The sequence below is a fragment of the Peromyscus maniculatus genome, chromosome 22, assembly GCF_049852395.1.
Source record: "Peromyscus maniculatus bairdii isolate BWxNUB_F1_BW_parent chromosome 22, HU_Pman_BW_mat_3.1, whole genome shotgun sequence".
NCBI lineage: Eukaryota > Metazoa > Chordata > Mammalia > Rodentia > Cricetidae > Peromyscus > Peromyscus maniculatus.
In genome coordinates, this window is record NC_134873.1 from 17,986,651 (window position 1) to 18,009,480 (window position 22,830).

Here is a 22,830-nt window from a genome sequence, read left to right on the forward strand (position 1 = left end):
GTCCTCTTTCACACAGAGACCATAGCATGGCTGCTGGGCTTCTCTTGCTTGTTTTTTTGAGACAAGGTCTCACAACACAGTCCAGTACGGCCTAAAACTTACTATCTAACCCATGTGGACTCCAAGCTCCTGGCAAATCGGCCTCAGCCTCTCCGGTGTTAACCCACACCTTCTAGGATAAAAATTATTTCTCTATTTTACCCATTGCTTTTTACATAAAGACACAAAATACACAGTAGGGAAAACTTCATAGCATGCTCATGTATTTCACTGGAGTCAAGCTGGTGGCTCACACTGACTGTTGGTTTGGAGACCAAGCTGGGATGCATGGCAAATGCCAGGCCCAGCAGGATTACAAAAAAGACCCTATCTCAAAACCAAATCAAAAGCGAAGAAGGAAGAAAGGGAGCAGAAAGTACTAACAGCGCCCACAGGAACAGTGTTATTTGAAATTGAGTATCAATAAACCAGCTACTGCATAATTCAAACATCAGTGAGTTAGACTCCAGATGGAGGCCTGAGGATGTGGCTCGTCTGGCACATTGCCTGCCTGGCATACAGGAAGCCCTGGATTTCATTCCTAGCACTGCATGAGTCCAGGTACCACATAAACCTGTCGTGGTGGTGCCCACCTGAAATCCCAGCAGCACTCAGGAGGATCAGGAGTTCAAGGTCATCCTCAAACATACAGCCAGTTCGAGGCAGCCTAATCTACATGAGATCCTATCTCAAAATCTAAATGAATAAAATCACTTAATATCCCCATTTCTCACTCCTTCCCCCTCCCCAAAAACCCTCTCCCAAGGATCTCAAGCCCAGATGCCTCAAATTCATTATGAAGCAGAGAATAACTCTGACCCCTTGATTCTCCTATCTCCACCTCTTAAGCCCATACAAGATTATACCAACAACTCAGTTCATGCCATGAAACCATGCAGTGCTGGGGATAGAACCAATTCATTCTTGTTAGGCAAGCAATCTTCGGACAGAGCTACATCGCCAGCCCACAATTTATAATCTCTTAATGGTTTGAAAAATATTTCATAGGATTCCCAAAACCTAGAAAGAAGAAAAGTTAAAGACTGATCAATTTAATTCCATTAACATTAAATATATATGTGTAGATGTGCAGGGCTAGATAGAGAGATGGCTCAGCAGTTAAGAGCACTTCCTGCTCATGCAGAGGAACCACAGTTCAGTTCCCAACACCTAGGTCAGATGGCTCACAACCACCTCTAACTCCAGTTCCAAGAGGTCCTCTGTGGGCACCTGCACACACATGATACACACTCATACAGACACACACAAATAAAAGTAAATCTTGAAGTACTTATGTATGAGGGTGCACACTTGAGTACATGCCCAGGACAGGGGCCAATAAGATGGGTCAGTGTAGGTAAATGCCTTTGCCAAATAAGCCTGACCTCAGTCTGATCTTTTCCAAAACCCTCAGGAGGAGAGAACCAACTCACAAAAGCTGTCCTCTGCGCACAAACCCCAAATGAAGGTCAGATATCATCTGACTTTCTTTTTATAATACACACCAAACACACACAAAAAATCTGTACAGAAAAGAAAAATCTCCACAAATTCATTCAAAACAAAAAACAGGAAAATAGATCTGTAATATAACAAATTACCTTTATATATAAAAACACTCAGAAATTGACATGAAGGAAATCCCAACACTAGGGAGGTAGGGAGGTAGATGTCTTTAAAAAGACAGACAGACCAGGATATAGGAACTGGAGAGAGAACACAGTGGTTAAGAATCTTTTGTTCTATACGGACCAATGGAATTGAATTGAAGACCTTGACATTAATCCACGCACATATGAACACCTGATTTTTGACAAAGGAGCCAAAACTATACAATGGAAAAAAGAAAGTATCTTCAACAGATGGTGCTGGCATGACTGGTTGTCAATATGTAAAAGATTACAAAGAGATCCATATCTGTCACCATGCACAAAACTCAAGTCCAAGTGGATCAAAGACCTCAACATACATCCAGTTACACTGAACTTGATAGAAGAGAAAGTAGGAAGTACTCTTGAACGCATTGGCACAGGAGGCCACTTCCTAAATATAACACCAGTAGCACAGACACTGGGAACAACAATTAATAAATGAGATGTTTTGAAACTGAGACGCTTTTGTAGGGCAAAAGACACAGTCAATAAGACAAAACTACAGCCTACAGAATGGGAAAAGACCCTCACCAACCCCACATCTGACAGAGCACTGATCTCCAAAGTATATAAAGAACTCAAGAAACTAGACATCAAAATACTGAACAGTCCAATTAAAAAATGGGCTAAAGAGCTAAACAGAATTCTCAAAAGAAGAATCTCAAATGGCTGAAAGACATTTAAAGAAATGCTCAACATCCTTAGTGTGGGAGCCCGTTCTGGGGTTCCTCGTGGCTTTACCCAGCAGGTCCGAATAGAGGATGATCAGGACCACGGGCCTGAGTGCAGGTGTCTGAGATGGCCTGCACTTGGCTGTGCTGGGGGAGGAGGTCTTTTGCTCCACCCCTTGGCGTCTCTATAAAAACCCTGGACCAGAGACAGTCGGGGGCCCGTTGGAATAGGTTCCAGGCCCTCTCGAGGCTATCCTTTATTTTCTATCTGTTTATCTCCGCAAGATTCTCCGCTATAAATCCTTCTATCTAATATTTCCTGCTGCTCACACTCAAGAAAACTCTGGGAAGCTGTGGGGGTGGTGGGTAAACGCCCCACACCTTAGTCATCAGAGAAATGCAAATCAAAACGACTCTGAGATACCACCTCATACCTGTCAGAATGGCTATGACCAAAAACACTAATGACAGTCTATGTTGGAGAGGATGCAGAGCAAAGGAAACACTCCTCCACTGTTGGTGGGAGTGCAAACTTGTACAACCACTGTGGAAATCAGTATGGCGGTTTCTCAGAAAATTGGGAATTGATCTACCTCAATACCCAGCCATACCACTCTTGGGCATATACCCAAGGAATGCTCAATCATACCACAAAGATACATGCTCAACTATGTTCATAGCAGCACTATTCACAATAGCCAGAACCTGGAAACAACCTAGATCCCTGTAATTGAAGAATGGATTAAGAAAATGTGGTACATATACACAATGGAGTACTACTCAGCAGAGAAAAACAATGACAGCAGGAAATTTGCAGGCAAATGGATGGAACTAGGAAATATCATCCTGAGTGAGGAAACCCAGACTCAGAAGGACAACCATGGTATGTACTCACTCATAAGTGGATACTAGATATAAAGTAAAGGACAATCAGACTGCAACCCACAGAACCAGGGAGGCTACATAGCAGGGGGAACCCTAGGATGACTGTGGCTTATAAGAAGTTTTTACTCAATCACTGGGCAAGCCTCAGTGAAACATTTCACTATTAGGATAAAAATTTGTACTGTATCAAGCTGATGATAGAAAATAATAATAATAACAAACAAACAAAAAAGAATATTTTGTTCTTCCAGGACCCAAGTTTGGGCTAGGCAGCTCACTGCTCCAGCTTTGGGATATCTAACACCCTCTTCTAGACTCTGCAGGTACCTGCACCACATGGCATACACACAGAGAGACAAACACATACATATAAATAAAAACTAAAATTTTAAAGATCAGGAATAACATAGAAAAAGACTAAAGATAAAATCTGAATAGCAAAGTTTACTGGCAAAAAATACAAATATTGTATTTTTGTAAGTTGAAGAACATCTACAATCTCAGCTACTCAGGACACTGATGCAGGACCAGCCTGGGCTACACAATAAGTTCAAGTCCAGCCTGGACAACTTAGTGAGACTGTCTCAAAACTTAAAATGAGGGTCAGAGGCATGACACTATGGGTGCACATGAATGTAGCACCTGGCTAGCAAACACAAGGCCCTAAATTCAATCCCCAGTTTGAATATAACAATAAATAGTCAGCTGGGTGGTGGTGGTGGTGGTGGTGGTGGTGGTGGTGGTGGTGGTGGTGGTGGTGGTGGTGGTGGTGGTGCATGCCTTTAATCCCAGGATTTAGGAGGCAGAGGCAGGCTCTGTGAATTCAAGGCCAGCCTGGTCTACAGAGTTCCAGGACAGGCTCCAAAGCTACACAGAGAAACCCTATTTTAAAAAAAAAATGTAATAATAGTCAATAAACATGGGAAATTACTTTAATTCTGTATTATCCAATAATAGCCATATACCGATATTTTTGTTTGTTTGGTTTTGTTTTGTTTTGGAGACAGGGTTTCTCTGTGTAGCTTTGGAGCCTGTCCTGGAACTCACTCTGTAGCCCAGGCTGGCCTTGAACTCTGGAGATCCGCCTACCTCTGCCTCTGCCTTTCGAGTGCTGGGATTAAAGGCATGTGCCACCACCGCCTGGCCCACATACTGATTTTTAGCAGTAATTAAGATTAAATAAAATGTTAAATGCAGTTTGTAATCACAGTGGCCATTTTAGGTGTTCAAAGGCCATGGAATATTTTTAGCACACGACAACACAGATACCATTATAATTCTGACATAAGTGTATCCCCAAAAGGCTCAAGTGTTGAAGACTTGGCTCCTAATGAGTCAGTGTTCAGGTTGGGGGATTCAAGGAAGTGAATGGATCATGAAGGCATGGTTTCATCAAAGGGCAAATTCACTGATGGATCTGCAATCTGATAGATTTATTATGCAGCGGAAATGTTAAAGAGGTAGGGCCTGGTTACAGAGTTTCTCTATGTAGCCTTGGCTGTCCTAGAACTCTCTCTGTAGACCAGGCTGGCCTCTAGCTCACAGAGATCCACCTGCCTCTGCCTCCCATCACCCGGCAAGGTCGGGCCTAGTTTTAAAAAGTATGTCATAAGCCGGGAGTGGTGGTACATTCCTTTAACCCCAGCACTAGAAGGCAGAGAAAGACAGATCTCGGAGCTCAAGTTCAAGACCAGTCTAGTCTACAGAGCAAGTTCCAGGACAGCCAGTGGTATGTAGAGAGACCCTGTCTCAGATAGATAGGGTGGGTGGGTGGATGGGTGGGTAGGTCCAATAAAGTAGGTCCTTGGGCATAGGGCACATGCACTACGTTGTCCCAGTTTGTCTCTGTGTCTGTGCACTGGCTTGCTAGCACTTGCACACTCTTTCCAACCCTGCCATCATGAGACTTTGTCTCAAAAAAAGGAAGGTGGCAGCAATTTAGTTATTACCATGAGAAGATATCCATGATATTCATAAAGAAATTATAGAACTTTATGTAATATACACCCTCCACCTGCTTGTATGTTTAGCAAAATGTCAATCTTAGCTAACTTGAGTAGCATTTTTTAAAACATTTATTTTATTTTATATGTATGAGTGTTTTGCCTGCATGTATGTGTGTCTGGTGTCCAGGGTCAGCAGAAAGCATTGGACCCCCTAGAACTGGAGTTATATAGATGGTTGTGAGCCACCATGTGGGTGCTGGGAACTGAACCTCGGTCCTCTGCAAGAGAAACAAGTGCTCTTACACTGAGTCATCTCTCCAGCTCCAAACTGAGCATCTCTAGTATTTTAGTATGCACACTTTTCAGTAAACTAGACTCATCTGAAATTACTTACTTACTTCTGTTTTTTTATTTAAATAAAGAGTTTATATAAATTTTATAGCATTGTTTTTTTCTTTTATTTCTGAGGGAGTTTCATGTAGCCTAGGCCATCCTCAAACTTTACATAGTTGAACCTGGCCTTGAATTTCTGATCCTGCTGAGAGTTTGGGTTATAGACATGAGGCACCATGGGGGCTTCTATATTTGATTTAAAGGGTGTAATTAATACTCTTTAAGTCATATTTTAAAAGTTTTTAAGTTTAGTATATTCAGTAACCTGGAACAAAGCACAACCATCTGTAACTGCAGTTCCAGAGGACCAGACACCCTCTTCTAATCCCAGGTGTGCATGTGGTGCACAGACATGCAGACAGGATATACATACACATGAAATAAATTTACAAAATTTTGAATTCAGGTGTGCATGGTGGCCCCATACAAATAATACTAGTACTTGGAAAGTGGAGATGGGGGAGGCCTGGGCAAGCTGGCCAGATACACATGTAGACCAACTGGCAAGCTTCCAGTTTAGTGGGAGACCATGTCTCAGTAAATAAAGGGGAGAGCAACTGAGAAAAGCAACTGACAGTAGCATCCTCTGGCCTCCACATGCACATCTAGATACACACAGACAGACATCCCTCCCCCAAAACGGCAGCAGAAAAGTAAAATAATTTTTTTTTAAATGGGGAGGAGATACTCTGTAAAGGTGCATTCGGGTACAAGTGCTCTTAAACACTGAGCCATTTCCCCAGCCTACTATTTCTCTGTGTTGTTTTGGAGCCTTTCCTGGAACTCGTTTTGTAGCCCAGGCTGGCCTCGAACTCACAGAGATCCGCCTGGCTCTGCCTCCCGAGTGCTGGGATTAAAGGCGTGCGCCAATACCACCCTGGCGTCTAATCTCGGTCTTTTAAACACTATTTTTCATATAGATATCTGGGGCACAAAATAAGTAAATGTTCTAATTTATTATTTCAGAAAATAAAACAGATGCAAAATTATTCTTCCTGGTTGTCACAATTTCCCAATCATTAAACTATTTAACCCAAAAGATAATTCACAATGTACTGTACAGATTGAATCAGACATGGTAGTATGTGCTTATGATCCCAACCCTGGAGAGGCTGAGGTAAGAGATCACCTCAAGTTTAAGGCCAGCCTGGATTATACAATGGGCTCTTAATTAGGCAGAGCTACAAAGAGTCCATCTCAAAAACCAAACAAATGCCCGGTGGCGGCAGCGGCGGCAGCAGCACATGCCTTTATTCCCAGCACTCGGGAGGCAGAGCCAGGCGGGGATCTCTGTGAGTTTGAGGTCAGCCTGGTCTACAGAGTGAGTTCCAGGAAAGGCACAAAGCTACACAGAGAAACCCTGTCTCGAAAAACCAAAAAAAAAAAAAAAAAAAAAAAAGGTTAACAAAAAGATATAAAGATTGCTGAGATTCCCGAAATCTTACTGCTTCCAATGCTAAGGACTGCCTGGGCTACAAAGTGAAACCTGATCTCAAAAAACTAAAGCCTAATAAGTAAGTAAAATTAATTCACCTAACTAATTTTGGGATTTGCATACTTTTAACTAAAATAGCATCTTCTCTTTCATTAACAGGAAGCAGTCAATGAGGTGTCCCTGAAGTAGAAAGTAAAACTTCTGTGGAAGAGAAACTCCTCACCACCAAAATATTATTTCTAGAGATGTTTGTTAGGGGAAACTACCAATACTGTCACAAAGACAAATTCCAAGTGGGCGGGAAGAGCACCTGCCTAGTATGCATGATGCCCAGGTTCTATCCTGAGCATCCCATAAAAGTGGGCAAGGTGGTGCCTGCCTATAAACCCAGCACACAAGGAGCAGAGGCAGGAGGATTGCTGCAAATCGGAGGCAACCATTAATGTGAGATTCTAGCCCAAAGTAAGCTAATAAATGTATATAGGGGAAGCATTCAACAACAACGACAAAAATGCAGATTGAATAAACCATATAATTCAGATTTGGGGAAACAAGACTAGGCAGGAGTAAAGGAGTGAACTGAGTTCTTTTTTTCTTCTTCATACTTTCCAATTTTCTCCATGATGAACATTACTTTTGAGTTCTGAAAGTCTCATTTAAAAACAGAAACCAGGATCCGGGCAATGTGGTGCAATCCCAGCACTTGGGAGGCAGACTCGGGGAATCTCTGAGTTCAAGGCCAGCCTGGTCTGTCTGCTAAAAGAAACAGTTATTTACAGTGATCTACAGTGTTATACGGTGGGCTCAAGGACTGCCAGGACTAGACAGAGAAACCCTGTCTCTGAAAACCAGAAAATAGATTAATAACTAAACCAAGACCAGCGAAGTTGCTCAGTGAGTAAAAGTGCTGGCCAGCAAGACTGAGAACCTGCAAACTCCCACAAGTTGTCCTCTCACTTCTGCATGTGCTCCATGGCCATCTGCACATGCCCCGCCCCTAAGACAGACAGACAGACACACACACACACACACACACACACACACACACACACACACTTGTTTAAAGGAGAAAATAACACCTTATAACCTGTAAGGCTTCACTTACTAAGACCCAACTTGTTGTCCATTTATAAAAGAGGTTGAAATGCTACTAATGTTTAATGTCTTGTTATTTTTTTTACACTTGCAATGATGGAATTTCAATTTCTCCTTAAAGTAACGTTTCTTTGTAAATACACGTTTTTAACTTTTTTTTTCAAAACAAGACTTCACACTAACACTCATTCTGAAATGATTTCTAAATTCCGTATAACAAAATTGTGGGCGGGGGCGGGGTGTGTGTGCCCACTAAACACAATTTCGTCGGTCCACCTTCACTTTGGCTAAAGAAAAGTGGAGGCCCGGTAAACTACACGTCCCACCCATGCATTGCTGCCTTATTCAGAGTAGGTCTCTACGGAAACAGAAAACAAAAAAAAAAAAATTCTCCAAGTCCCACCTGTTACTTCGTTTCTAAACACCTCCTGCACTTTCAGCTCGGACGGCAAACACAAAAGCCTCGTGACCTGCCGTTGGCTCCCAGAGCCCGGGGCTGGATGCAGGCACAGGGCAACCGCCAAGACGGTAAGGAGCCCCCGCCCCCCCGCTAGGAGCCCCCGCCCCCCCCCACCCCCCCCCCCCCCCCCGGTTACTGGGCAAGCACAACACACCGTGCCGAAACAAGGGCTAGCAGTGCGGGGGCGCCGGCGACGTGACCCCCGACAGGGCAACCTCGGAACACCGAGGGGTCCGCTCGCAGCCCCCGGGAGAACCGGCAGCCAGCCGCGCCACCAACCCCCTCGCGCCGGCGCCCCGCTCTCCTCGGCGCTCGCCAACGCGACCCTAACCGCCGCCCTCTGCGCGCGCTTTCGAGCCCCTCAGCCCGGCCGCGGGGCCAAGTGACCTCCCTTCCCCGGAGACCGGCAGCCCGGCGAGAAAGCCAACTCCTCCCGCCGGCCTTGCCCTCCGCGCCCCGCTCCTTACCGTCTTGGCGGCCTCCGCCCAGGTCCTGCCCTTCTTCCTACGGCCCTTTTCCCTCATGTCGGGTCCTGAACTGACTAGGAGGCATCCGTGCCCCGGCTCCGGCTGCCTTCCCTTGCCTGCTGCGCCCTGCACCGCTTTTCCCGCGGGGCGGGGAAAGGTGGGGGGAAAAGGGGAAGTCGGACCGGAGAAGCAACTCAGCTTCATCCTCCTCCTCCTCCCCCCCGCCCCACTCCCCGAGCCTCGGCGTCAGAGCCGGCTGTCCGGAGCGGCTTCGCCACGCCCCTGCACTTCCGGTCTCGGGCCCGGCTCCGGCGCATGCGCGAGATGGAGGGCGGGCCCTCCAGCGTCTGTGAGGAGGGGGGGGGGTCGGATGTTTTGGCGGTCACACCCACCGCGAAGATCCGCCGGCGGAAACGGAATTGGCTCCTTCCGGGGCGGGGGAAAGGCTGAGTGAGCGGTTGCTGACCGCGTGTGTGCGCGAGGGGCGGCTCCGGAGACTTAAAGAGCCCGACGCTCGCCTAAGGGATCCGGCCAAGTACCGTTCCGATAAACTTCAGGTTTTGTTTTATTGTGGAACGATCTTAAACTCCAGGTCCTGTTTTCCCGTTACTGGTAATTACAGGCATGCACCCCTGTGCCCTTGAGCTCATTTTTACAAACTCAATCTTTTTAAAAGATGTACAGCAAGCAGTTCTCGTCTGTAATTAATCTCAGTTTAGTACATGAGATAGGTTAGATTGAGTCACTCAAATCTCGCGTATAGAATGTGGAGAAACCAAAACCAGGTTGTTAGCTCACAAGACTTGCCTCTCAAACTTGGGTGACTTTTTTCAGGCCACTAGAAACCAGTTACATTTTTACATGTAACTCATCTCATCAAAGAAATGTCTTTTACCTCAGTGAACTCAGCCCATGGCACGGTGCCTGTATGTATCAGGCATCCGTTAAATATTTGTTGAATGATTCAGCTATGACTGGTCAAGGACTACTCATTCATAATGTCAGTAATACCCTCTTGAAAAATCTAGAACATGGCATTTACCTAAAGGTTTTTGTTTGTTTGGTTGTTTGGTTGTTTGGTTGGTTAGTTGACTGATTTTGGTTTTTGATTTTTGTTTTGGTTTGGTTTCTTTTTTGAGGTGGTTTCTTCGTGTGACTTTGGCTGTCCTGGAACTCACTCTGTAGACCAGGCTAGCCTCGAACTCACAGAGATCTGCCTGCCTCTGCCTCCCGAGTGCTGGGATTAAAGATGTATGCCACCACCGGCTGAAAGTATTTGTTGTTAATGATACAGGATGCATGTATAGGGGGCTAGGAATAAACCTCAGTGCAAACATTCCTGCCTCCCCTGGATACTGGGTATTAAAACTGCAGACTAGCACAAGCTTTGTACCACTCAGCTATACTCCCAACCATTTTGTTGTTGTTTTTGAGACAGTCTCCCTAAATTATCCACATGTTTCTTTATTTTTCTATTATCAGCTTGATACAGTACAAATTCTTTTTTTTTTTTTTTTTTTTTGGTTTTTTCGAGACAGGGTTTCTCAGTGTAGCTTTGCGCCTTTCCTGGAGCTCACTTGGTAGCCCAGGCTGGTCTCGAACTCACAGAGATCCGCCTGGCTCTGCCTCCCGAGTGCTGGGATTAAAGGCGTGCGCCACCACGCCCGGCTCAAATTCTTATCCTAATAGTGAAATGTTTCACTGAGGCTTGCCCAGTGATTGAGTAAAACCAAAAGTTATTATAAGCCACAGTCATCCTAGGGTTCCCCCTGCTAGGTAGCCTACCTGGTTCTGTGGGTTGCAGTCTAATTGTTCTTTGCTTTATATCTAGTATCTACTTATGAGTGAGTACATACCATGCTTGTCCTTCTGGGTCTGGGTTTCCTCACTCAGGATGTTTTCTAGTTCCATCCATTTGCCTGCAAATTTCATGCTGTCATTGTTTTTCTCTGCTGAGTAGTACTCCATTGTGTATATGTACCACATTTTCTTAATCCATTCTTCAAATGACAGGCATCTAGGTTGTTTCCAGGTTCTGGCTATTGTGAATAATGCTGCTATGAACATAGTTCAGCCTGTATCTTTGTGGTATGATTGAGCATTCCTTGGGTATATGCCCAAGAGTGGTATGGCTGGGTCTTGAGGTAGATCGATTCCCAATTTTCTGAGAAACTGCCATACTGATTTCCACAGTGGTTGTACAAGTTTGCACTCCCACCAACAGTGGAGGAGTGTTCCCTTTGCTCCGCATCCTCTCCAACATAGACTGTCATTAGTGTTTTTGATCATAGCCGTTCTGACACGTGTAAGGTGATATCTCAGAGTTGTTTTGATTTGCATTTCCCTGATGATTAGGGATGATGAGCATTTCTTTAAGTGTCTTTCAGCCATTTGAGATTCTTCTTTTGAGAATTCTGTTTAGCTCTTTAGCCCATTTTTTAATTGGACTGTTCAGTATTTTGATGTCTAGTTTCTTGAGTTCTTTATATACTTTGGAGATCAGTCCTCTGTCAGATGTGGGGTTGGTGAAGGTCTTTTCTCATTCTGTAGGCTGTCTTTTTGTCTTATTGACTGTGTCTTTTGTCCTACAAAAGCTTCTCAGTTTCAAAACGTCTCATTTATTAATTGTTGTTCTCAGTGTCTGTACTACTGGTGTTGTATTTAGGAAGTGGCCTCCTGTGCCAATGTGTTCAAGAGTACTTCCTACTTTCTCTTCTGTCAGGTTCAGAGTAACTGGATTTATGTTGAGGTCTTTGATCTACTTGGACTTGAGTTTTGTGCATGGTGACAGATAGGGATCTCTTTGTAATCTTTTACATGTTGACATCCAGTTATGCCAGCACCATCTGTTGAAGATACTTTCTTTTTTCCATTGTATAGTTTTGGCTTCCTTGTCAAAAATCAGATGTTCATATGTGCATGGATTAATGTCAAGGTCTTCAATTCAATTCCATTGGTCTGTATGTCAGTTTTTTGCCAGTATCCAGTTCTTGAATTGCTTCTGTAGCTTTGGCAGCCTTTGAACTTGCCATCCTCATTGCTCAGCCTCTCGAGAACCTGGGGTTACAGGCCTTCACTTGAAGGCAGAACTCTAGAGATAGCCTGTTGTCTAGCATGTAAGAGTCACTAGATGGGTTCCAGCAATTCATATAGCCTTTTTCTATTATTGGCAATATTTCCTGTGTCAAAAATGGTGTCCTTGTCACCTTGTCTTCCTACCACTCAGGCATTAAAACCATGAGGTCTGCTGAGAAGCAAGTTCCAGGTCAGCCCTGGCTGTATGAGACCCTGTGTCAAAAAAGAACCAACAATAAAAAGTGTGTGTGTGTGTGTGTGTGTGTGTGTGTGTGTGTGTGTGTGTGTATGTGATAAATGTGGGTTCCTTTGTGGCTTTTTGAAACAGGGTGTCTCTCTTTGTAGCCCTGGCTGTCATGGAACTTGGTAAGGGGACTTAGACTGGCCTGGAACTCACAGAGATCACCTGCCTCTCTCTGCCTCCTGAGTGTTGGAATTAAAGGGGTGCATCATCACACCCAACCTACATGTGGATTTTTTTTTTTTGAGTAAAAGATTGATACCTTTCCTGGAATTTTAAATTTATCTTTACTTATTTATACTAGGGAACAAATCCAGGACTTGAACATGTAGGCAAGTGCTCACCCACTGAGTTTACATCCTTACCTCTCAGTTCAAAAGGGCTATATTAACTAGAAAGAAAAAAAAAGGTTGAGAGACCATCAACTACTGATCACAGGATTCTGGCAATTGATACGTATATATATTTTCACCAATCCCTTTAATAACTCACAGCACTATACATAAGATTCATGGTACATGCCACCTCAGTACAAAGCCTGTCTCTAGTCAACTCAAGAAGGCCCAACTCAAGCCAAACCAGGGAGACCTCTAAGAGCTTGAGGCCCTAACCAGTGTTGACCAATTTGCCAATGCTTGCCTAAAGTCAGTTCATGACTGGGAACCGGCTCTACATTGGTTCTGCTCAAAGTCCATGCCTCTGACCCTACATGGAGCAATAGCAATGGCATTATGTGACAGACATTTCCTGGGGAAACACAGAGACACAACACATTCATCTACTCACCCCAGTAAGAGAGCCCACAACAGACCAAAGTATCCGGGACTGTGGGGGTCCAGCCCCTCGATAGTACCTTCCCAGGGTCCAGGAAAAATCTACAACCAACTGATAATTAATCTTTGATAAAAAGAAATGAATCTATGTACACAAAACTCCTTAGTCCATACACTTTATTCTTCTGAGTCAGTTCTCTCTCTACAAGCTTCTATTCTGCTCTCATGTCCAGCTCCTTTCTTGCCTGATTTCTCTCTACATTTACCTGCTGTCCCCTCTAGGTTCTATTTTATTGCTTCATCTTAGTTCTACCCCTTTAGGTTCTCATCCATCTAGTTCTTTCCCATATCAGCTCCTCTCCCATCTCCTTCTCTCTCACCTTGTTTTTCCCCATCTGGCTGTCCCTCATCTTCCATCTCATTCTTCTAGTACTCTCTTCAGTACTCTCTTCTAGCCCTTCAATCTAGTTCTTCCCCATCTCAGTTTGTTCCTCTGTACCTATCTAGTTCTTCCATTCTCTTTTCTCTTCTCCGTCTCCTTATTCTCTCAGTTCTCTATGTTCCTCCTAAGTCTCCCAGGAATCCAGTTATAAACCCAAGCAATAACAATCCCCTGGTCGAGCAAGGTCACCAGGCTTGAATTCTAAGGGGTCATAAAGGCAGGTAAGCATTTTCCTCAGGCAGTGACCACCAGGCTTTCTTTTACAACCCAAACTGGGAGTGGTGAAAGAGGAGGTCAACTGAGTGCTAACGACCGTTAGTGTATGAAAAAGGAGATCTATGTGCTCAGGCTACATTCCTAGAAGTGGTTAGGTAAGAAGTTAGGGGTCTATAAAGTTAGTAAGGCTGTAAGAAAGGAGGGTCTGAGCTAAATTGTGTAAAGCTGTTACTTAAGGTCCACCTGACCTAGGCGGTGTCTCCATGTAGAATTTACCTTAAATCAGGAGACTAGCATGTGGTGGTCTGGACTGTTATTTCTGTTAGTCCTTGAAAGTGGCTAAGGGATATATCTGATTCCAGTGCTGAAAGGGGAGAAACAGATGGGCTGGGGGGAAGGAAGCCTTTCCTGAGGCTGTTCTCCAAATACCTAGAATGTGTATGTCCAGAGAGTGATCAGTCCACACAGTTAGCAATTCTTAGGGAAAAATCAATTGGGAAAACTATGAAGGCACACATGATTTTCATAACAGAAGACAGCTGATATATAACAAGCCAAATAACACCAAAAGCTCCTTGGAATTTGGCTTCCTCTGGAGGAATTCCCTGATCCCTCCAGGTAGTGGCTTTGCCATAACCAGCTGAGTTCTTATGATATATATATTCCTGTGACCCATAGCAGTTTCCGTTTTTTTCATATAGTGAAAAAAAATAAGGATAATGTTTCATTCTCTCTAGGGCTGTGAACATGTATGTAGATAAACTCAAATTTGGAGATGACTTGAAAAATTATAAGTAATAATTAATATTGATATTTAATCAATATTGTATCAATAATATATATATTTATAATCAACAGTCTATATAGATGGCAGGCTGAGGAGTAATTTAACCATCTAATAAATATAATAATATATATAAACATAATAAATAAATAAAATAGGTATAGTTGTATATAGTTAGAATATATCTGTGCCAAAAGGGGAGCAGAGGAGTAACATAAAAAAATCAATCTTTAACTAGTATGGCATAATATGGTCAAAAGTGTCTAAATACTATGATTGTGACTTAGCAAAAAGAAATGGTTAGTTTGGAACATTAACTCTATTAATCTTTGATTAGTGGTATTAATTTGGTTAAACTGTGTTTTAAAGAGGGATAGTTAAAGAGTTACCTGAGTTAGTCATGAGCATCTGTGGGAATAAGGCTGCAGCTGAAGCTTACTTAATTTAAATTTATAATCAATGCAATATTAAATAAACTATTAGCTGTGAGAAAACAGTAATAACCTGTGTCAGGGTATACATGGCAAGACTTACATACTGAACAATTGTACATGAGGAGAATATCTGATATATCTGATAATACATAAGTTTCAGGATCATGGGCAGAACTTATACAATTAATAATAGAGCATTTTTTAAGGGCAGTCCAGCCCTTGGGCTGGAGAGTTCAGTTCAGAAATAGGGGTACGTGACAAAGGGGGCTGTAGAAATCTCTCATGGTTATTTCCTGCTGATATGGGGGCAAAGGTGGGGGTCTGAAATGCAGTGGAAACCCAGGAAACACAGGCTGTTTTAGACTCTGTGAGACACGCAGTGTAGCAGAATTTTCTGTCTCGTGGGCTGGAGGGTGGGATGCAGATCTGCAGCTAGACAACATGTCTGTGGTCCAGATGTAGACAACCTGTATCTCTTTAAATGGTTAGAATTTCTGCTGGAAACAAATGTATGTATTAATGGTAGAACATGCAGCCGAGGAGTTTTAAAGAGGAAACTTTTTCTCTTAGGTGTACCTATGGAATATTAAATGCATGGTTAGCAGGTGAGAGGAGATATCAGGCCAAGGAGAGAAGGAAAGTTCCCCTCCCTACCCCAGAGAAGAAAAAGAAAATATGTAAGTGGGAGATGTAAACTGCAGTCAGGTTGCATTCCTCCTGGTCTTTTTGGCTTGTGAGTATTGGCAAATTTTGATCTCCTAGAACTTACAAGAACCTTCTTAATAGACAAAATCTTAGACATGTTAGCAATATAACAGTGGTAAATTTTGTGAGAGCAAAATTATGAATCCTTGGAGTCTCAACAAAACATCAGGATAGGCAGAGAATGAAATGTGATATATACATACATACATACATACGTACATACATATATAGTCTCATTTATCTTTTGACAAAAATTAATAAAATACATTTAGAACAGAATTATTATTTCTAATCATATTTCTATAAGTTTTATACCATTGATGAAAGTTCATCAAAAGGATCTGGAATTGTATCTATTTATTCATATTCAAAGCTCAATATTTAAGAATCTAGAGGTAAATAACAGCCTGTATTTGGACTGGCAGCTTTAGAGCGCCTTTGTCCTGCAGTGGCCTAGTATATGGTGTGACCAGGCGATCCAGGATTCATAAGATGGGTCAATATCCTGTGAAGACATGTAGGCATATCCTCCTCCTGACAGTATGAAAACATCAGGACCTTTTCAAATACCAGTGAGAAGATCACAGAGGCTTAGGTGTGACTTTGTGGCTTGGCCTGGGGGTAATAAGGAATGCCTGTAGTGGGGGATCTGAAAAATTAAGCACCAATTTTTAAGAGCTCTTGAAGTATATGTAAGGCTGTTGTCTATAAATGAGCTCTAGGCCTTCCTAAAATTGGAAAGCAGTGAAATAAATGATGTATTACTTCTTATTTAATAACCATAAATCATAAGGACATAAGCCTCATGGGTGAGCTTCCATTTATAATTTATAATTTAAATTATATTTAATATAATTTAAATTGAATTTATAATTGTTGGACAGACACATGAAAAGGTGCCAGTATATCCTGTAGAGCTATCTGCCCATCTATAGACTCATAAGTTTCATAGTTTGATATAAATGTAATATCATCTGTGCAATAAATGTATTGTAATATATATGTATATACACATATACATACACATATATTATTATTAGTTTGGGGGACTGTGAGGAAGCTATAATTGACAGTTCTGATAGTTAATCTGTATATATAAAATGAGGAACTCTGCTCAATAAATGAGTCCTGGATAAACAGAGTTCGCATTTCCTGCTCTGTATGTGAGCTTTGGCCTCCATCATGGCAGGGTGAGTAGGCAAGCTAGAAGGGAAATGCTGACAATCTTTAGGTTGAGGAGGTATGGCAAAGAAGCAATCTTGTAAATTTATAACCATTGTTATTTTGATTCCTAGGGATGGTAATGGGAGATGGCAAGCCAGGCTGTGAGAATCCCCTTGGCTTTAATAAATTTTATTTAATTTCTTCAGATCCTGTAATGGTTTATAAGCCTGATTTTCTTTAAACAACAAATATTGGGGTGACTGAAGGACTGCTGGGAGGCTTTATATGCCCTATTTTTACGTTTCTCCTCCACCAGACAGGTCACAGTTACAATTCTCTCAGTATTCAAAGGCCATTGTTTGATCCAGAAAGGAGCAATAGATCTTTCTGAAATGTGGTCAGCAGTCGGGGGATAGTGGCTCCTAGGACAAATCCTGATAACCTAGGCCATGTCTGCCATTTATGATTTCTGGAATAATGGGCTCAATTATGCCTTGAGCTTCTTTCCTCAAGTTCCTTTACGTTTAAAACCCATCTGTAGCATTCGAGCTGATATTAGTCCACAGCAGAGATTAGTTACATCCATTAGTTACAGCATGTCTCTTCTCCATAGTGTGTTAGGTTTGGAGGATGACATATGGGCAGAATATGCCATAATTTTATCTATCTGACCATCTTAATATTTTTGAGCTGCTAGCAATACTACTAGATTGACCTAGGCCTATAAAAGATGAAAGAGTAATAATCGTCTTAAGTACTTGACCAATCTTTTCCTAAAATATAAGAAACATCTGTGCTTATGTCTAGCAAGCCAATTATTTTCTTTCCCTGTATTTTAAGTGTTTAGTTGGTTTGGAATATTTAATTTCCTGAACCCAGAAGGCCATATCACTAGAATCCACACCATCAGCTCCCTTAGGCGCTGCCCTGCATGAATCTGAATTGTTTTAGTAGAGAGTTGTACAATGATCTTAATTTCTTCAGTAAGGTCAGGAATCAAACCCTCCAGGGAGGACCTTAATATTTTGTACAGTGGAGGAGCTACAGCCTATTATTAGCCCCAGTGTCCCTTCTGGGGAGGTCAGTAGATTCTTGTATTAAAGCATACATAAGTTCATTCTTAAAGCCTATATATCTATTTCAGACCTCAATAAAAACTTTATCCATACTATGATCTAACTTAGGCTTACATTCTCAGTATCTCTAGGTCATTCACTGAGACTCAGGTATCATTTATAACATATCTAGATGTTTTTATATTTTTCTATTCCAATGGCTTGCACTACATATAAATTATTTCTTAATGTTCTTAAACATTCTTTATATCTAATTCTTTATATTCTTATAAAAACTTTACATCTAAAAGCATTTTTGTATTTAATTCATCAGGAGATATAGGTAATTGATGATTGAGAATAGCCAATGTAAAGTGAATTTTTTTCTTTTTTTTTTTTTTTTTTTTTTTTGGTTTTTTTCAAGATAGGATTTCTCTGTGTAGCTTTGTGCCTTTCCTGGAACTCACTCTGTAGCCCAGGCTGGCCTCAAACTCAGAGATCCACCTGGTTCTGGCTCTGTGCTGGGATTAAGGCGTGCACCACCATTGCCTGGCATGAAATTCTTTTAATAAAGGAACAGTAAAAGGTCATTTTGAAATCTGTTATGTGAGCTATCTTTTACTTGAAATTGGATAGTAAGGCAAATTATCTTTAAAATATCTGGTAAATGGAAATATAATCTAAATGATCTCAAAGCATAGTTTGGACAAAACCCTGGCAATAAGGGATATGGCAGTTTTGTCCAAAGCTTAAACATTTTAAATGTTAGGGGGCTAAGTAATGAATTGATTATATGAAACTTAGCATACTTAGCATGTATATAAATATGATTTTGTATATATTACAGAATTTGATCATTCATGAGATAATCAAGTTTTAATTTGTATCCTAATAATTATCTCTATTAGCCTATAGCTTTGGTACAACTTATTATTAACAGTTTACAGTTTAGGTTGACCAATCAATCAATAAGTTTTATTTCTTAATTATCTTTAGTTAAAGTAAACTTATTCTTTTTTTTTTTAAGATTTATTTATTATTATGCATACTATATTCTGTCTCCATGTATATCTGCAGGCCAGAAGAGGGCACCAGATCTCATTACAGATGGTTGTGAGCCACCATGTGGTTGCTGGGATTGAACTCAGGACCCCTGGAAGAGCAGTCAGTGCTCTTAACCACTGAACCACCTCTCCAGCCCCAAAGTAAACTTATTCTTAACAATTTATAAGTTAGTTGTCTTTGTAAACTTAGAAATAAGGTTTTATACTTGTCCGGATAGCCTTAAAAATATGAAGTTTGTGGTGAAGTTATTTTAATATAGAAACAGGAGCTCTTATTTAAAAATATAGTATATAAGGAAAGTGACAATTTAATAAATCCTTTAAGGTGTATCATGAAATGAGATAAGCACGGTAAAACCAAACTAAAACGGAGGAGAAATGTTTTGTTGTTGTTGCAGCTGCAGCCGGTTTGTCCGGTCCGTATCTAGCCAGACAGCCGCCAGAAATGGAGAGGGGAGGGGGGGTGGAGACACAGACTGAAGTGAGCTGAGATGCAGACAGCAGACGTGTTTGGAGAGAAGAAGAAGGCAGATGTTTAATATTCCAACCCCCAATCTTTGGGGGGTCTGATGAATCCATACAGGTCTTAGGGCGTCCCCTAACCAGGACCTGTTTTTTTGCAGTGGGTTGACTGAAGTTCTTGTATGTGGCCAAGATTTTTGTAAATTACCAAGAACTTAATAGTCAACCCAAAAAGAAGAAAGAGAGAGAGAAAGACACTTTTTTTTTTTTTCTTAAATACAGCAATAGACAAGTTGGGAGTTGCGATTAGTTTTTAAACTGGCACTATCAGGCCTGTGAGGCTTGCATTATTATTGAAATGAAGGCTGCTGGAGCAGAGCTCCTAGCTGGCTACAGGGCAGTTTTGAAGGTTTACAGCTCGTTAGCCCTTAGATTCCAGTAGTTTTAGCAAAAAAGGCTGTTTGTAGCAGGATGCTGCTGCTACTATGGAGAACTTAGTGAACTTCATTAGCTCTAGTTTACACTCTTAGGAGGTCTTGTAGTGTGGTGATCTCTTTGTAAGACCCCGAATGAAGTAACAGCAGGTTTCTCCCTAGAAGGGAGGGGTTAGAATCTGTGCCACTTATCATAGTCTGATGGTAAGTCAATTTCATAAGGTTGGCAGCTTTTAGGGGTCTCCTTAATCTTTCCTTACATTTTTTAAGAGGCCTTATGGGATTAAGATAGTCTGTTGTTTCCTTATCTAAGCCTGTAAACTGACCGGAATGCCTTCTGTCTTAAGCCTGTGCCCTGTAACTTCTATCAGAGGATGTTTCTCGCCCCCGCCCCCCCAACGCACACCTCCCAGAGCTGAGGACCTAACCCAGGGCCTTGTGCTTTCTAGGCAAGCGCTCTACCACTGAGCTAAATCCCCAACCCCCAGAAGCTGTTTCTCTTCAGACTCATTCTGACAGTTTGGGGTGGGGGTAATTCATGGCTACTCGCCGTTCCAAATGGGAGGGGGGCAGTTGGTGGCCCTGGGATCTGCAGCATCCTTCAGTGAAGACTGATTGTAGCTGATACTCCAGAAGTCTCCCAAAATCGTACCTCTGGAAGAGTCGAGCCTCTAACTGGGCAACCCTCTGTGAAGCCATACCTCTCTCCCTGGATATGCTCCAAACCTTACTTATCAGTCCCATATCCCCCACCCACCCCACCCACCCCATCCACCCCACCCCCACCCCCCACCCCCGCCGAGTACCTAAACATTTAAATCTGTTCGTGGAGTCAGGTATCGGGACTATGGGATAGTCCCCTCATTTTGAAACCAATGTCCAATTTGATGAACCAATGAGTTTTGTATTGGGGTCACTAACAAGAGCGTGGGTGAGTGGTGACTTACAAGGAGCAGGGATGGTTGGTTTTAAAAATGGTGGCAGTGCAATGTTAGCAGCGCTGTTACCATGGGAGAAAAGTCACGAGGTATGACAGAACCCATTCTTAATAGATTAGGGGAAGAAGACAGAAAGGGGTGCTCAGGCCTGTGGAAGACACATGCAGAGAGAGAGGAGGAAGGAGGAGTCTGTGACCGGTGTCTTAAGGACTCCTGCACATGCGCATGGGCTTACGGAGCTAAGCCATGCATGCACATAGATTGCATGATCACACTGTGCACAAATTACGTGATCACACAGCACACAGATTACGTAGGACATAAGGCCCCTTTCTTGGCTACTGAACTGCATGGGCAGTCATTTAGCCAGGAATTCCAACATTCCAAGCTCTTTGCTTGTTATAAAAAATGGTGGGTGAACAGAAATAGGGGTGCTGTGTCTCCCGAGAACTGCTTCCAGCTGACTTGGTGGGCGTCGGTTAACTCTTGGGGGGTAGGGAGCTTCTGAAGTAGCCAGCCGTCCTGGGGGTAATGGATTGTCCTCTGCTGCTTTGGAATTGTCTGGCAAGGTGCTGTCCAGGTGGATTCAAGCTGGCTCCGGAGCTTGCTGACCTGTCCAGGTGGATTCTCTGGAGCTCAGAAGAATTTTTAAACATATTAAGAAGCATCCATGGGAAATTTAAAATCTTAAGCTGGTGGCCATGATGCTACAATGTTTAGTACTCTGCTATATTGGATATTGGTTGGTGTTAGTGAGAGAGAGAGAAAGAGAGAGGGAGATAGAGAGAGAGATTTGGAACATGCTTTTAATTTTTACCTGAGGTATGCCTTATCTGAGACAGATTTTTTTTTCAAGAAACGATTCATACAATAGCATCTTTAATTTCTTTTTTTTTTTTCTAAGATTTATTTATTTATTATGTATACAGAGGAGGGCGCCAGATCTCATTACAGATGGTTCTGAGCCACCATGTGGTTGCTGGGAATTGAACTCAGGACCTCTGGAAGAGCAGTCAGTGCTCTTAACCTCTGAGCCATCTTTCCAGCCCATCTGAGACAGATTTTAAGGCACCTATTTCCTTTATTAGTTTAGCATCCAGGAGACACAGGTGATCGATTGCTGAGGGCATTTAACAGTAATGGATTGTTATATTAAAGTCTGTTTCTTTGCAGAGTCCAAACCCTTTTGAGTCTGGGGTGTAAATACCCTTTGACTGTTCCTGTTCCTTCCTGCCTGGATATATCTGGTGGTTCTCGTCCTCCAGCTCTATGGTGGCCCTGTAACAATTAGCCCAGTAGTTAATTAGAGGGAACCAGGAAGGAAAAGCTTGTGGGTTGGACCTCATTGTTCTGGAACTGGTGGCAAGGCAGTGCATCCTGGCGTCCTCTAGAACTTAGAGAGAGGAAAGAGGGAGAGAGAGAGAGGGGGGGGGCCTGTCTATGTCACTGTGCGTGAGGAGGCCCTGCTGACAGGTATGGAATGAGGCAAATGGGGAGCAAGTGAAATAAAGCTCCTTTCTTAGCTAGAAAATCTCTTCCCATTAGGGGCATAGGGCAGGTTGGCACAACTGAAAATCTCTGGGTGAGAGGAAGACCCTTGAAAATACAGTTAAGTGGTGGGGTCTGGTGAGGTGGGTAAGGTTGTCTCCCTAGCCCAACATTAGGGAAATGAGAAGGAGAGGTGGGACCCCAAAAACTCCCTCAGGACTGAGTAAGTGGCTCAGTGTCCAAGAGGAAGGAATGGATCGCCCCATGCTGTAATGGCTATCTCAGGTTCCCTGTGAGCCCATGGCCACGCCTAAGAGGTTTTGGTCTGATGCTCCCATGCCACGAGGTGCACGAAGGCCGTCAGCTCACCAGTGTTCCTCTTGGTGCTACTTCGAGCAAGGCTCAACTGATGGCCCCCCACAGGGCACGCACTAGCCTGCCTGGCCTTTTTTTTTTTTTTTGCCACACATTTAAAACAGGGACTAGGAAGCCTCTATGCAGCCGCTCCAATA

The 22,830-nt window shown here is 42.7% G+C and overlaps 2 protein-coding genes across 2 annotated transcripts in view; one reads left to right on the forward strand and one right to left on the reverse strand.

Moving 5' to 3' along the window:
• LOC143270186 (putative Polycomb group protein ASXL2) overlaps positions 1–9,300 on the reverse strand; it is a 342,260-nt gene extending 332,960 nt beyond the window's left edge. The window contains exon 1 of the mRNA XM_076559138.1: positions 9,044–9,300. Within this exon, the coding sequence (XP_076415253.1) occupies positions 9,044–9,247 (204 nt within the window). The 5' untranslated portion in view covers positions 9,248–9,300. The remainder of the gene's footprint in view (positions 1–9,043) is intronic.
• LOC143270190 (putative Polycomb group protein ASXL2) overlaps positions 1–22,830 on the forward strand; it is a 273,546-nt gene that overhangs the window by 236,391 nt on the left and 14,325 nt on the right. The window lies entirely within an intron of this gene.